The following is a 13,875-nucleotide window of genomic DNA, read 5'->3' as shown; positions in this document are numbered from 1 at the left end:
TTTAGTGGTTGTTTCTCTATTCCAGAAAGTGCCTCAGGGTGGACAAGCCATTTTTTTCCATCGTAGCACAGGACTAATGAGCTTGTTCCACAAGGGCGGGGTTGGGGGGCGAGGGGTGGATGTTTAATCAAATGTCTAGGAATGTGAAGGCATCACAAAGTAAGACACAGACAACAGATTCAACTTTCTAAGAAAAGCTTTATTTATTTTAAATATCAGGATGGAGCAAGGCCTAACTTGCCCTATGCTAAGGTGGAATGACCCTACCTAACAAAGCTAAGGATAGTCAGTGTCTGTAAGTTCAAATGAAAAGTCTGTCTGTGTCCAAAACCTATACTTGCCCTCCCAACTAAATCTATGCAATTTGTAGGGATGTAAGCAGGCAAATAATGCTCAAAAGTAAAGTTCAGAGCTTCTACAGGATCTCAAAAGCAAAGTTCAGATCTTCTTCCAGCTCTTTGGCTTTCTCTCATCTTCCCCTTCTCTCAAGTTCAAAATAGTTCCACAAAAACCTCAGGGTTCCCTTCTCCAAGATGCTGACTCTTTCATTGAAGTTATGCGCTATACTTCCTGGCATGCCCCGCCGGCTCAGGAGGTACGAGCCGGAGGGGAGCCAATCTTCCTGAACTTACTTGAGCCTGGGCCTTACGTCTGTTTGGACCTTTGATGCGCCATCGCCTGTCCTCCTGGCTCTTTTCCTCACCAGCCATTTTCGGTCTGTGTCTCCCCCCCCCCCCCCAATACCTCCTTTGTGACCCTTATATCCTCTTTGGTCACCAGTTTGTAGTCGTAGCCCTTGAGATAGAGAAGGGGAAGCCCCAACGGTATCTCACCCCCTTCTCATTGAGCCCCTTCGTTGAGGGGATCATGGGCGCCTCTTCGTCAGCATAAGTGCTGACAGGTCTTGGTATATCGACACCTTCACGTTTCCCAGGGACACAGAGCCCAGCCCCCTCACCTCCTCCACGATATTTTATCTATCCGGATAGTTAGGGAAGCATGCAAGCACAGAGCGTGGGCCCTTCCCGGTCGCTCTTGCCCTGTGGACCCTCTCAAGGTTGGGTTCATCCACGTTCTCATCTCCAAACAGTGCCTTCACCACCCTGTGGATGGTTTTCCTCAGGTCGCACTCTGTTTCGCCTTCCTTTTCTGGGATTACAAAATATCTCAAGTTATTCCTTCTCTCCTGGTTTTTGAAGTCGTCCATCTGGGCTACTTCAGCCTCTTATCCATCTGTGTTTCCAGTGTCATGAGGGAGGACTGGTTATTCTCCAGCGCCTGTAGCCTCTCGTCCATACTATTGATTCTGACATTTATTCTGTCTACTTCTCCACCAATGTCTGCTCTCATTCCTGTGATCTCTTAAGGAGGGAGGCGATATCTTTCTTGGTGGACATGGCGTTGCTGCCCGCCTCTGACATTTTGGATCTGTATGTTTCCCTCCCTGAGTCTGCGTTCCGATATTCAAAGTGTCCCAGCTTTGCCCTCCAGTCCATGTGCGGGCTGAGTCTCTGGTTTATTACGTTGGGTGCTTTCTCATCCCCACTTCCCTTGCTGCTGCCCTGCACTGTAGTGGAACCCCATGCGCTCGTTCCAGGGACCTACACACTGCCACCGACCCATGCCGTTATTTTCTGTCCCGCAGTCCGATACACTTAGGTGCTTGTGGGGGGGGGGGGATGACAGTGGGTGGCAAGACGGGATCGTCACCCTCCTACCCCTATTTAAGGTGCAAGGTCGTTCAGATGTCTCAGAACCCACTCTGGGTTTGTGGTGTTAGGAAATGTGGATCTTGCCCGAGGCGGGCACACACCCCAGGTAATTGTCCTGGGGGCCCTCACCTCAACTCTGCTCCCTTGGGTCTACTGTGGACCCACAGGGCAGTTGGTATAGGGCAGGCACCAGTCTGTCTCCCCCTCCTGTTGTCTTCTCTTTTCTGCACCGTCCAGCTAGGACACTCCACTGGTGGAGGTTATGGGGGTGATCTCCGTGAGGCGGGCACACACCCCAGTTATGTATCTGGGGGCCCACACCTTTGCTGGACCTCCTCTGGTTTAACTGGCCTCCCAGATCCCCATTGTTTCTTGTCTGGGCCCTCCTCGGGCCTGCTAGTTTGCTGCCTATTCACCCTCAAACCCTCCCCTGTCTCCTCCTTGGCTGTCTTCTGCTCCGCCTGTTGCCGGGGGTTCGGACACTCCTCAGGCTGCTCATGCACCTTGCCCCGATAGAGTTACTGCTGCGGCAGTCCACTGTGGGGCACTCTCTTTATGAGGGGGTTGGAGCCCCTCCTGGGTCCTTCTTACAGGGTTCTCCTCCAAGTCTATGCACTGTCTCCTTCCCTCCAGAGGGCTGCAGGCGAGGGTTAGGGTCCCCTTATGTGCGCTGGGGTCTCTCCCTCTCCTTATGTCTTATGTCTTATGTCTCCTTTCGTTCTCAAACTCAGGGATCCACCTTCTATCTCGAGCCGTCCCTCTTCTCCTTCATGAAGCTCCAGAGCCACTCAACTCAGGTTCCAGCCTGGCCCTGTGCACTACTTTGTTGTATGGGTCCTCTTTTCCGTGGGCTTCTGTGCAGTCCCATGCCCACCTGGCACCATCAGGCTGTAGTTTCTCTTTTCCTGAGATTTTATCTGGGCCCAAGATCACTCCCTGTCTCCATATGCTGATCGTCCTCTTTGCAGATCTCCCTGATGCACTGAAGCTACTGGCAGATGTCCATGTTAGATTCATGAGTCTCACTGGCACACAATCTATCTGGGTGTTGGTAAGTGTTCCATAGCCGCTCATGTAACTACCTGTTTTGCTTGGCTGTCCGCAGATCTACCATGGGGTTCCAGGCTCTCCTCATCGTGGTATGCCCCAGTGATGCTTTTTGTCTCCTCCTCTGTGTGCTATTTGCTGCTGGGAGTTCTTCCTTGTAAGCCCCAAGATAAGTTGTCCGCTGGATACTGCCCATGCAGTGCTTCAGCCGACCTCCCCATGACTCCTTAGCTGCTCTCAGACCTCCCAGTGCACTCCTTGGCTGCCCACAGACCTCCAGGGCTTGCAACTTGCCTCCTCACAGGTCGGTCCGGACTGCAACAGGATGCACTGCCTTCTCATAGGTGCGCTTCCTCAAGGGTGGTGTTCCCATGGCCCTTGCTTGGGCACCGATCCCGCTCCTCCGTTCCCCACGACCGTACTCCCTCAACTCAGTGGGGGTCAGGGGGAGGGGCCACAGGCGTTCTCTAGTTGCCGAATGGGTGCTTTCGTTGGCTTTGCCAAGGGGTGGGCCGGACCTATCTCCCCACCGCCCCCGGGTCGCTTCATTCTGTGTCCTGGGCACCAGCGTTCACTGCAGGCTATTCTCCTGGGTGCCTGTGTTCGCGGTCGGGTGTGTCCCTCCTTGGTGCACCAGTCGCGTGGGCTTGATCAATTTCGTTTTCCCTGGGGATCTTCGGTGGCTGTTTCTACAGTTGCCACAGGCCGATTTGCACTGTTTTGTCTTTTGTGAGTGCCTCGGACCTTTGCCCACACTCAGGTCAGTCCGCGGCCCGGGGGAGGAGGGAGAGAGTGGGGGCTCGTTCCACTTTGCGGGTCCTGAACCCGGGAGAGTTACGCCAAGGCTGTGTACATTGGCGCAACCCCTGGTGGCGGCCTCCGACGCGGAGTCTTTCAGCTGACCAAAACATAAAAGGCAGTTGAACTCCACAGGTTCTCAAAATAGTATCAGTTCAACTTCTTCTTCATTCTCAGTAGGCCACTCGGTCTAGGCGCAGTTGTCGGACCGCACGGTCCACCCACGACAGGTCACGCAACCGATAGCCCTGCTTTCCTTGGCTCTTTTCAAATAACGGTTACTCTGTCTGGCCACAGTTATCGGACCACTCGGTCCACCCATCACAGGTCACGCAACCGGTTACCCTATGCACTTTGCTGTCCTCCTGTATTCTTCAGATTCTGCTCAACACAGATTTTCTCTATCAACCTGTAGTCCTGTGGGCTCTTGTATCTTGACTTGAATACGTATTTGCCATTCCTCTTGGCAGTCTCATATAATTCACTCTGTGGGACTTTGGCCCTTCTCACCACTTTGCTTTCACTTCATCTTACGTTCCCTTGATTCATAAATGTTCATATTGATTCAGCACTTGTTTTGCTGTGTTGCCATATTCAAAACATACTCAATATATATATCCTTTAGTTAGTTCAGTATTCAATATTGATTGTTACACTCTTCAAAAGTACTTATTATACTTGGTAGATTCAATAGTGATCATTACACTCTTAAATAGTACTTATTATACTTAGCAGCTTGTTCGTTATTCACAATCATCTCATTTGCCTTACATTTACTTATTTATTTTTGTTTTTTTCTTATCCCATGTACTGCACTGTCCTCTCTCCCTTCCCCCCGCACTTCTCCCCCTTCCCCATCCCATCCACTTGTGCAATCTGAATGACACCTGGCCTAGTAGGATCGCTGTCCGTCTTCCCTCTGTTCTCCCTCCCTTGCCTCGTCGCACCTTGAAACACTTGTGTATATGCACGTTACAAAAACCATATCATATCGTATCATAGTATGCATAACAAGATTCTGTTTTTTCAACATTCAGGTATGCCGGTTTCCCATCCCCGGAGCACCCTGGTCCAACTGTTCCCTTTTGCGCACTCACCAGTAAGCATTCGCTCACCCAGGCTTCTCTTTTGTCTCTTCTTTGCTCCGCGTTCCCGGTGACTTCCCAGCGAGCAACGCTTGCTATTTTGGGCAGTTCCCAGCCACGCTCTTCCACGGCAAGAGCTGTTGAGAGCCTCTCTCGCTCTCTTTGCAGCCGGCAGCTCCTTGGATTCTTCAGTGCCCCACAGCTTCTGTTGTGGGCACCGGGGAGAAGGAATGACAGAGGTTTTGACCCTCTCATGGCCAGTCTTGGCCCTGGCGTCTCCCTCGTACTCCTGCTTGTCCCGGCTTCCCTTCTGCCAGTTCCTTCATATGCCGAGTCCTTCGCCAGCTCCTTCTCATTATGCCATCACTCACTCTTATACACCTGTTACGTGTCAACAGGCTGCAGGTGCAAGTCCTCCACATTGATTGCCTAACTTTGGTGAAGCTGATTAGTGGGACATGCCTGACTATAATAGTCTAACTCCTCAAGAGCCCTTCTTCATCTCAGTACCAAAGTGGTGTGTATGCAGGGGAGTGTTATAACTCTTACTCGTTTCCTCCTCAATACAGTCTTATGATAAAAGGACTGTGGGACATTTTGGTCAAAATAAAGTGTCACAGGCTAAAAATAGCCTACAGATGCAGGGGGAATGTTGGATTTATTTCGACAAGGGAAAGTGGTATACCCTATCTCACCCAAAAGGGAATATTTCTCTTAGTTGATCCCTTCAACACTTTTGGATTTCTACAGCATCTCTGAGGGTCATTTTGACAGGATGACAAGGGATGAGGTTGACATTAACCTATGAAAGATGTTGGGACAGATTCATTGTGAAAAGGGAATGAGGGGTACCATATCTCACCAAGAACGTCTTCTCCCCATTCCCTAAGTTCCCTCCACCCAGGTGATCCTCCCTCGCATATCCACTCCCAAGTTGGGATCCAAAAGCGATGGCCTTTGCCTGGCCATCTGAGCAGAGCGCGTTTGGGAAAAACAAATGAGAAGGCCCTCAGGTTCTTCAAAGAAGACTATTTCAGAATTACATGTTTCCAGTTGTTTATGTGTGAGACTAAACACCCTACAAAAATAAAAAATAAACTAAGAAACTCCAGCTATTAGGGTTGACGCTACTGTTTTTTAGTAACATTACTGAGGTGCGGTTTACATCACAGCACTGAAAGACACCCGCTTTCTACGGTGTCCTGCTTGGGTAGTTACTTGGAAGTCTTACTTTGAGGAACCTGCAAGATATGAGGGCACTAAAATGATGCAGATGTCTTACTGTGAGGAATTATCTGGGTTCAGATAACTTGGTGCCTTCGAATTAGAAAGGGAGGGGTTATTTTAGGTGACGTTCTGTTGATGGCTTGGAATTGTGATGGGAAGTAGAAGATATTTCTCGGCCAAGTGATTCAATGCCTTGGAATGTTGAAAACAGTCTGTACCTTAGGACACTTTCAGGTAGTGGAAGAATTGGAATTTGGGAGGTCTTACCTTGGAAAGAACACCTGTAAAGTGTGTGTTCCTATGAACATAAAGGGAAGGCCTTAGCTTAGGAAATTAGCAAGCAAACCCTCACTTTCCTCCTTGAAATGTTGAGGGGAGAGGCCTGAGAGTTTGCAGGTGGCTGGTGGCTCATGCCTGAGATAACATATGTGGGTCTTACCTTCGGGAGCTTGCACGGGGCGGGTGACTCAGTGGGTTGGAAGGATGGAGTTTCCTGGCTGGGCAGTTCCACGTCCCGCTGGTACTGCATCTTGAGTTTCCCATATCTCTGGCTGCAATGCTGCAAACTCTTCCGCTGCCAGTTCTGACGCTTACCCTCCCAGTCACCACTGACACCGAACCACTGTGCTGTCCCCCTGAAGAAACAAAGACAGGGAAAGATCCAATCAGATGAACTAGCCGCCATGCTGCATTTGAGCAGTGAGGCACGTCACATTGAAGACTCACTGTGATACACCATTCAGAAACATCACAAGTTCTCTATGGGTTATCATTGAGTCTGCAAACCATTTGTAGTTATGGCATACTAACCAATCATTAATTAGCTTTACTTTAACAAAAGAGGAGGCAAGTACAACAGTTTCTTATTCCAACAAACTTCAGAGGCAACCCCCATATATGCATTATGGTCCTTAAAGCTGCCCGTTTGCTTTCTTAAAAAGAAATAACAGTGTACCTAATTCTGCTACACTTATTTTGCAAATGTATTACAATTGCATCATTGAGAGTCGCTAGTATATGTATTTTTTCTATTATTTTTTTAAAAAAAGAGACCCAGACTCTCCCTCACAATTACCTTTAGAATAGAATAATAGAATATGTCTGAATGCTCAAATCAAGCACAGAGTGTATGTAATCACAATGTACCCTATGCCTCACCAACACCACCCAAAGTTATCTAATGTTCATAAATCTCAAAGAACAGGGAAAAGCAGAGATTTCCAAGTGGGACAACTTTCAATGCAAGTTTTAAATACGCTCTGTGGAATCTCCCCCTGGTACTAAAGTGTGGAGAGGAAGTGTGGTTTGCCAGATGACTGCTTTTCCTGTTAGCATTTTTAAACAGGATCACTGCATGGAGCGGCACGGGGAAGTGTGGAGAGAAAGTGTTTGCAGTGGGTCGCTGTGGGTCCGGCAAAGCAGCTGAGACGCTAATCTGCTATTGAGTTATATGGCCAGCTGGGATCCAACCCGGTAAGACTAAACTTATCCCAGATCCACACGCTCTCCTGTCCTCCGGTGCATAGTTGATTATGGTTTCCCCACCTGCTTCCAAGTGTTATTTGAGGAGCAACGCTAACAGCCTTTTAGATTCGGACTGTCAGTCTTTTGCTATTCAGGGGTTTGCAAAAGCATGAGACTCATCGTCTCTGACAAACCAGAATAATAATAAGAACAAGATTCAAGTTCCCGTTCCTCAGTCAGGTATGAAGTCGGGTAGAACAGCATTTACTACAAACTCTTAAAGCTATCTAGTCAGCAATACAGTTGACTTCTTCTCGGAGCAGACATGCCTTCATTCCTATTCCTATTGAGCAAGCATCAGATACTTTAGTGTTGGATTAATTTTTTGTCAGGATGCGCATAATTTAAGTTAAGCTAACTTGACAACAAGTAAACTGGCTTTCTCTGTGGATACTTAACCTGAACCGCATGTGGCGTTCAAACCCATAGAGGACTTTTTGAACATGGGCAAACCATTTAAAATGCTTTGTGAGGGAAATTGGGGTACAAGCTACACAACTAATTCCCCTCTGGACATATCGGGCTCTTCATCCATTTCTGCTTTGCACTTGGTTTTATAGTCAATTGTTAGGGTCTATGATATATCAAGGAAGCCGTTCAGCACAATTCTTCGGTGCTGTCCACTATTGCAAATAAGCTATTATTATTCCTTGAAAGCAAACCCTCCTGGTGGCTTACCAATGAAAGATCTCGACCCAATTAGCCATGTTGATACTGGGGACTTTGGTTAGTTGTGTTAATGAACTTCAATTGCCTCTGAGATTGCAGGACGGGCTGAGCTTTACCCCCGGGCATCTTCAAATCCTCTGAACCAACGAATGCCATCTTACAGGAGGAAGACTTCAATAAATTAGTTCAGGTGACCACTAACACTTTGTGGTCAAAACAAAATCAACCACCAAGGAAACACAAATAAAAAAAAAACGAGCAACAAAAGAAAATAAAGAATTTATCTAAATCCAATATGAACAAAAATCGTTAGTCCAGAAAGTTTGTACACGCTTTATCTATTTCGCAGGATGCTATTGATTGAAACACTCAATCTCAAACGATACTTGTAACTTCACTTCCAGATCAAAATACGAAAACAGCCAAAGTTACAAAGAAACCCCCCCAAAAAAAGGGCAAAAAGTAATTTGCAAAAGAAGATAACAAATGTTCTTCCCGATAATGCTATTCAAATCCTTGAAGATCCCACACCTTAATTGTCCACTTAAACTTCTTTTCATAATGAAATTGATGAGTTGTCGACCTTGCCCCCTTGTGCCCTGCTCTCCGTCATACATTTTTCTGGAAGCAGAAGTTGTTTCCCACTCAAAGTACACTAATCAGGAGGATTCAGTCAACTTTGGGAAATCATCAGGAAGGAACGATTCAATTATTTCAATGGTCTCCACTTGTTGGCAGACCGGTTTTGAGAATATAAAGCAGGTTAACAACCACATGTTTCTAAGCAGGTCTAGAACTCTGCAAATGTTCTCTTTAATTCCCTCCTTAATTCTGATTCACACAGGATACATTGACTGTGCAGATATACACGACGAGAGAAGGGAAAGAATAGTGGTCCATTTCTTTTCCCCAATTGTGGGCAGACTTGTATGCGATCAAATGGACCATTTTAGATCAATGGGCTAAGATTTGCACAACCTCATCAATCCAAAGCATCTTGCCAAATTCAATGTGCTTAGTGCAAACAGCACAAAGGACTTTAAAATATCCTTTACGTCCTTAACCATCAAATGGGACTTTAATACCAATGCTTCAAGATTAGTTAACGCCCAGGAAGATTTAAACAGGTAGGAAATCATGAAGATTGGGCTTGGCAATCGTCTGAGATTTTTAAAGACAGTAGGAAATCTATCGTCATGTCTCATCTTTAGCTGGGACCTATTAAAAGTGTTCTCTTTGGGGATGTCGTTATGATTTTACCACAAGAAACAATGCTTTTGAATCCCTTGGTTATTGAAGGTTATAAAGTCTTCTAAAAACGGCCAGGAGAGGACCTAGGGGGCATCCTAGTGGTGGCCTTTTAATTGTCATCGACCTTAAATTAGGGTCTACTCACTCAGTCTTTGATACCCCCAATGATGACATTCTTGCTATAAAAATGCAGATGGGCAAGGATGGAAGTATGAAGGAATTGCTAATAATCAATATTTATTGGACCCCAGCACAATCGTGTCTTGAACCTATGATGAATGACTGATTTTAGAAGAATGGTTTGGTAATGGCCAACAAGATAATATTGTTAAAAAGGGGATCAATTTGTCATGTTCTTTTTGACTGTGCTTTAGATAAAGATGCAACTTCTGCTCCCCAGGATGAATTCAAGGATTCCAACAAAAGAAGAGGGGAAGAATGAGTTGATTTCATGACCTCATGGGGTTTGGAGCTCCTCTTGCTACAGGGCAAAATTATAAGTTGGCAAAGAGGTAAGTCTGCCTCTTGGCTTGACCATGCGTTTCTTTCTACAGAACTTTATGATAGATCTCCAGCAAGTATACATTCCCTCACTGTTATCACTTTTGTAATGTAATATAAAGTTCTGGGGTTCTTGTGGGAACCTTTTTTGCAGCTACAGTTCCCTACCAGAAGGGGCTCAGTGTACAATGAAAGTTTCCGTTTTTAAGACAATTTACTTCTTCTATTGAGGATTTTATTGCATCTGTCAATTTAGATCCCTGCAAGACTATGTTTACTATATAGAATTTTAATAAGATTGTGCACTCTTGTCTTTAGAACATCTGTGGTAAAGCAGACAGCTCGGTTTCGAAACCAAGGGTCTTTCGTACATAATCCCCTTATATTAAAAAAAGGGGAAAGAATGTATCCAGCCAATTATTGGCCTATGGTGATATTTGACATTTCAAGCAAGGTTTTTTATGCCCCTCTTATTATAAGAGCTCGACATTTGGTCCGACAAATTGAATCTCATCACTAAATTCCAGATAGGGTTTCATCAGAGGCTTGCTACCTCACTAAACGGAAGTTTACTAATGCATTTACACGCATCGACTCAAGCTAAGCAAGCAAAAAGAATATACATTGCTTACATAGATGACAAATGCATTTGACAGTGCAAACGGGGAGAGTCTTTGGTGGAAATTGAAAAATGGGGGGAATCCAGAAAGCCTATTAAGTTTAGTTTTGCTCCTATATAATAATACTACGATACAGGTCAGATTAAATAAAGAAGGTTCTCTGTCTAGAGCAATAACAACACATTGTCCTAAGGCAAGGCTCCAAAGCTGTTCAAAGTATACATTGCAGACATAGACACATTGTGGAGTGTGGTTAAAGGCATGGTCTAGTAAAAAAATGTATTTAAAAAATAGATAGGCAACATAAAAAATACTAGCATTCTCTTTTTTAAAACTTCCTATGTAAAATTTTGAGCTATTCAAGCTCAAAATTCGCAAAAGCAAGCACATGGGCGCATCCATTTTGTGAAATGGATGCCCTCCTGTGCTGGCTTTTGCTGCACTAATGAAGGAAAAGCCAGCCAGCTGTAGTAAACAAAAGCTACCGCTGGGTGGCTTTCCCTTCATTAGTGCTGTACGCGGAGGACGGGGACCGGAGACCAGAGCAGGAAAGATGCAGCTGAATCTCGGCAAGTGCTATTTATTTATTTTTTTAAATAAGCACTAGCTGCGTTTTTTTTTCTACGTTTTCCGGGCTGGAGGAGCCCGGAAAACTTAGAAATAAAACCGCAGCTTTAAAAACGTTGTATTTATGTTTTTGGTCGCTTTTGAAGTGACCGCAAACATAAATACAACGTTATTGTGTTGGAAAATGCTGCGGTTTTTCTTTCCGTTTCTCAGGCTCCTCCGGCTCGGAGGAGCCTGAGAAACTCGGAAAGAAAAACAGCAGTGTTTTCCAACACAACCGCGTTGTGTTTCTGCCTGCTGTGGCTATCACTTTGGGTCTCCGGTGCTCCCAGGGGAGCACCGGAGACCCAAAGTGAAAGCCACAGCAGTTTGGGTCTCCAGGGCTCCCAGGGGAGCACCGGAGACAAAAAGTGAAAGCCACAGCAGGCAAAAACACAACGCGGTTGTGTTTACATGCCGCATAGTGTTTCTGCCTACAGCTGATTTCCCATTTGGGGCTCTCGGGCTCCCTGTGGGGAGCCCGAGAGCCCCAAATGGGAAATGCTAAATGCTGCGTTGTGTCTGCCTAAATCTGCTTTCCCATTTAGGGCTCTCGGGCTCCCCGTGGGGAGCCCGAGAGCCCCAAATGGGAAAGCAAATTCAGGCAGAAACAACGTGGTTGTTTTCCGCAATGCTGCGTTGTTTCTGCCTGAATCTGCTTTCCCATTTGGGGCAAGCCCCAAATGGGAAAGCAGATTCAGGCAGAAACACAACGCGGTTGTGTTGGAAAACGCTGCGGTTTTTCTTTCCGAGTTTCTCAGGCTCCTCCGAGACGGAGGAGCCTGAGAAACTCTGAAAGAACAACCGCAGCGTTTTCCAACACAATAACGTTGTATTTATGTTTGCAGTCGCTTCAAAAGCGACCGCAAACATAAATACAAAGTTTTTAAAGCTGCGGTTTTATTTCTAAGTTTTCCGGGCTCCTCCAGCCCGGAAAACTTAGAAAAAAAAACGCAGCTAGTGCTTACTTTTAAAAAAAAATAAATGGCACTTACCGAGATTCAGCTGCAGCTTTCCTGCTCTGGTCTCCGGTCCCCGTCCTCCGCATACAGCACTAATGAAGGGAAAGCCACCCAGCGGTAGCTTTTGTTTACTACAGCTGGCTGGCTTTTCCTTCATTAGTGCCGCAAAAGCAAAAGCCAGCACAGGAGGGCATCCATTTCACAAAATGGATGCGCCCATGTGCTTGCTTTTGCGAATTTTGAGCTTGAATAGCTCAAAATGTTACATAGGAAGTTTTAAAAAAGAGAATGCTAGTATTTTTTTTATGTTGCCTATCTATTTTTTAAATACATTTTTTTACTAGACCATGCCTTTAACTCTCTTCCAGCAATATCAGGGTTGATACCCTTTCATTGGCTAGCATTTGACGACAATGTGCTTTTCTTTGATGTCACTCTGATTGGATTACAAAGAAAATTCAATGCATTTGTACTTTATGCAGAACACAACTTGTGGGTAAATGCCAATGAATCAAAAAATGCAATTTTCTCTAAGAAACAATATGACTAATTGGTCAGTCGGGACAACTAAATTAGAGAAAGGTGATATACTGACGTATTTAGGATTAAAGATGACAGAAATTGTCCCAGTTTTAACCTATGGTCTTGATATTATTCTCGTTGACCTAGGCCCTTATCTTAATTCTTTCTAGGGAACAGTTTGGAAGCAAGTCTTGGGCTTTGTGTCACATATGGCGAACTGTGTCCTCAGACAATTGGGCCCAATTTCCTTTCAGACATTGGCCCAATGGAGAAAGTTAACATTGTACTAAAATATTTTCAGTCCTTCTGTAAATTCCCAATTTTGTGACCACGACCAAGTACTTAATGATAAAACCTACATGTCATTAACGAGTTACGTGCCTGCCCTGTATAATATATTGCTGGAAATTTGGTCTGATGCCTGGGAATTAACCCACAACTCAGCACAGCCTAAGAGAAAACCTTATCAATGGGACTTGAGGCTCTCAATAGAGCAATTACAATCCTACCCATTGTATATGGAATACACTATTTTTGTTAGAAAGTGGAAAGCCATTCCATGATACATAAAACCTTTTCCTTGTAAGCTAGCAAGAAGGTCCTATCTGAGGTTCAAGTTAAATCAAGCCCCAAAATTATAATGTCTGGGTCCCAGAAAGGAAATAATAAAGGAAGAGGGAATTTGAAGACTTTGCCGATCACCTGGGAAGCTGGAAACCTTGAAACATCTTGTTATATCATTGCCCAAATACTCTCAATCTTAGATTAATTTGTTTTAAAGGTTTTTTAAGATTCTACATTTGTGCATGCTGTTTATCATTTATGGTCAAGATTCATGGTGGGAGAAAATATATGATTGATACTGGCCCTACCAGATTTTGAAACATTTTATAGGAAAAACTTGTCCAAAAAGTATTAATACAACTTGCCAATGTGATAATTGGTATTAATGGCCTGACATTATTGATTAAATTGTTCTATGTCATGCACTTTAATTGTTCCAAACTGCAATAACTGGTTTAATTAGACTAGCATAGTGTCTTTCCCTTATATATACTTTGTGAGCAGAGACAAAAGGTTCAGAAGTTATTGCTAAATCATGTCCAATATGGCGCAAACAGATCTCGGAGGCGATTTTCATTTCCACTCCTTTACGAGTGCCGGGACTTAGCTAAGATTTTTGAAATGGGCAAAAGGACACAACGGTCTCATCAAATGCCCCAGCAGTGCCGGTCTCTTTTAAATGTTAAAGGTTTTTACCACGCACCGTCACCAACGGAATTGGTCCCCAGGCGCTCAATGGTTGTGGATCATGGTACGAACCCAAAGCAGGTAAGGGTGGTTTATTTAC

The 13,875-nt window shown here is 45.1% G+C and overlaps 1 protein-coding gene across 4 annotated transcripts in view; it reads right to left on the bottom strand.

Moving 5' to 3' along the window:
- The window catches only part of RHBDF2 (rhomboid 5 homolog 2), a 783,795-nt gene that overhangs the window by 103,248 nt on the left and 666,672 nt on the right, over positions 1–13,875 (bottom strand). For all 4 annotated transcript variants that reach the window (XM_069654677.1, XM_069654675.1, XM_069654676.1 and 1 more), the window contains one exon: positions 6,309–6,504. In XM_069654677.1, the coding sequence (XP_069510778.1) occupies positions 6,309–6,504 (196 nt within the window). The remainder of the gene's footprint in view (positions 1–6,308; positions 6,505–13,875) is intronic.

This window comes from Ambystoma mexicanum, chromosome 3q (assembly GCF_040938575.1).
Source record: "Ambystoma mexicanum isolate Mex_15411 chromosome 3q, UKY_AmexF1_1, whole genome shotgun sequence".
NCBI classification, from domain to species: domain Eukaryota; kingdom Metazoa; phylum Chordata; class Amphibia; order Caudata; family Ambystomatidae; genus Ambystoma; species Ambystoma mexicanum.
This window is presented reverse-complemented; position numbering and strand designations above follow the sequence as displayed.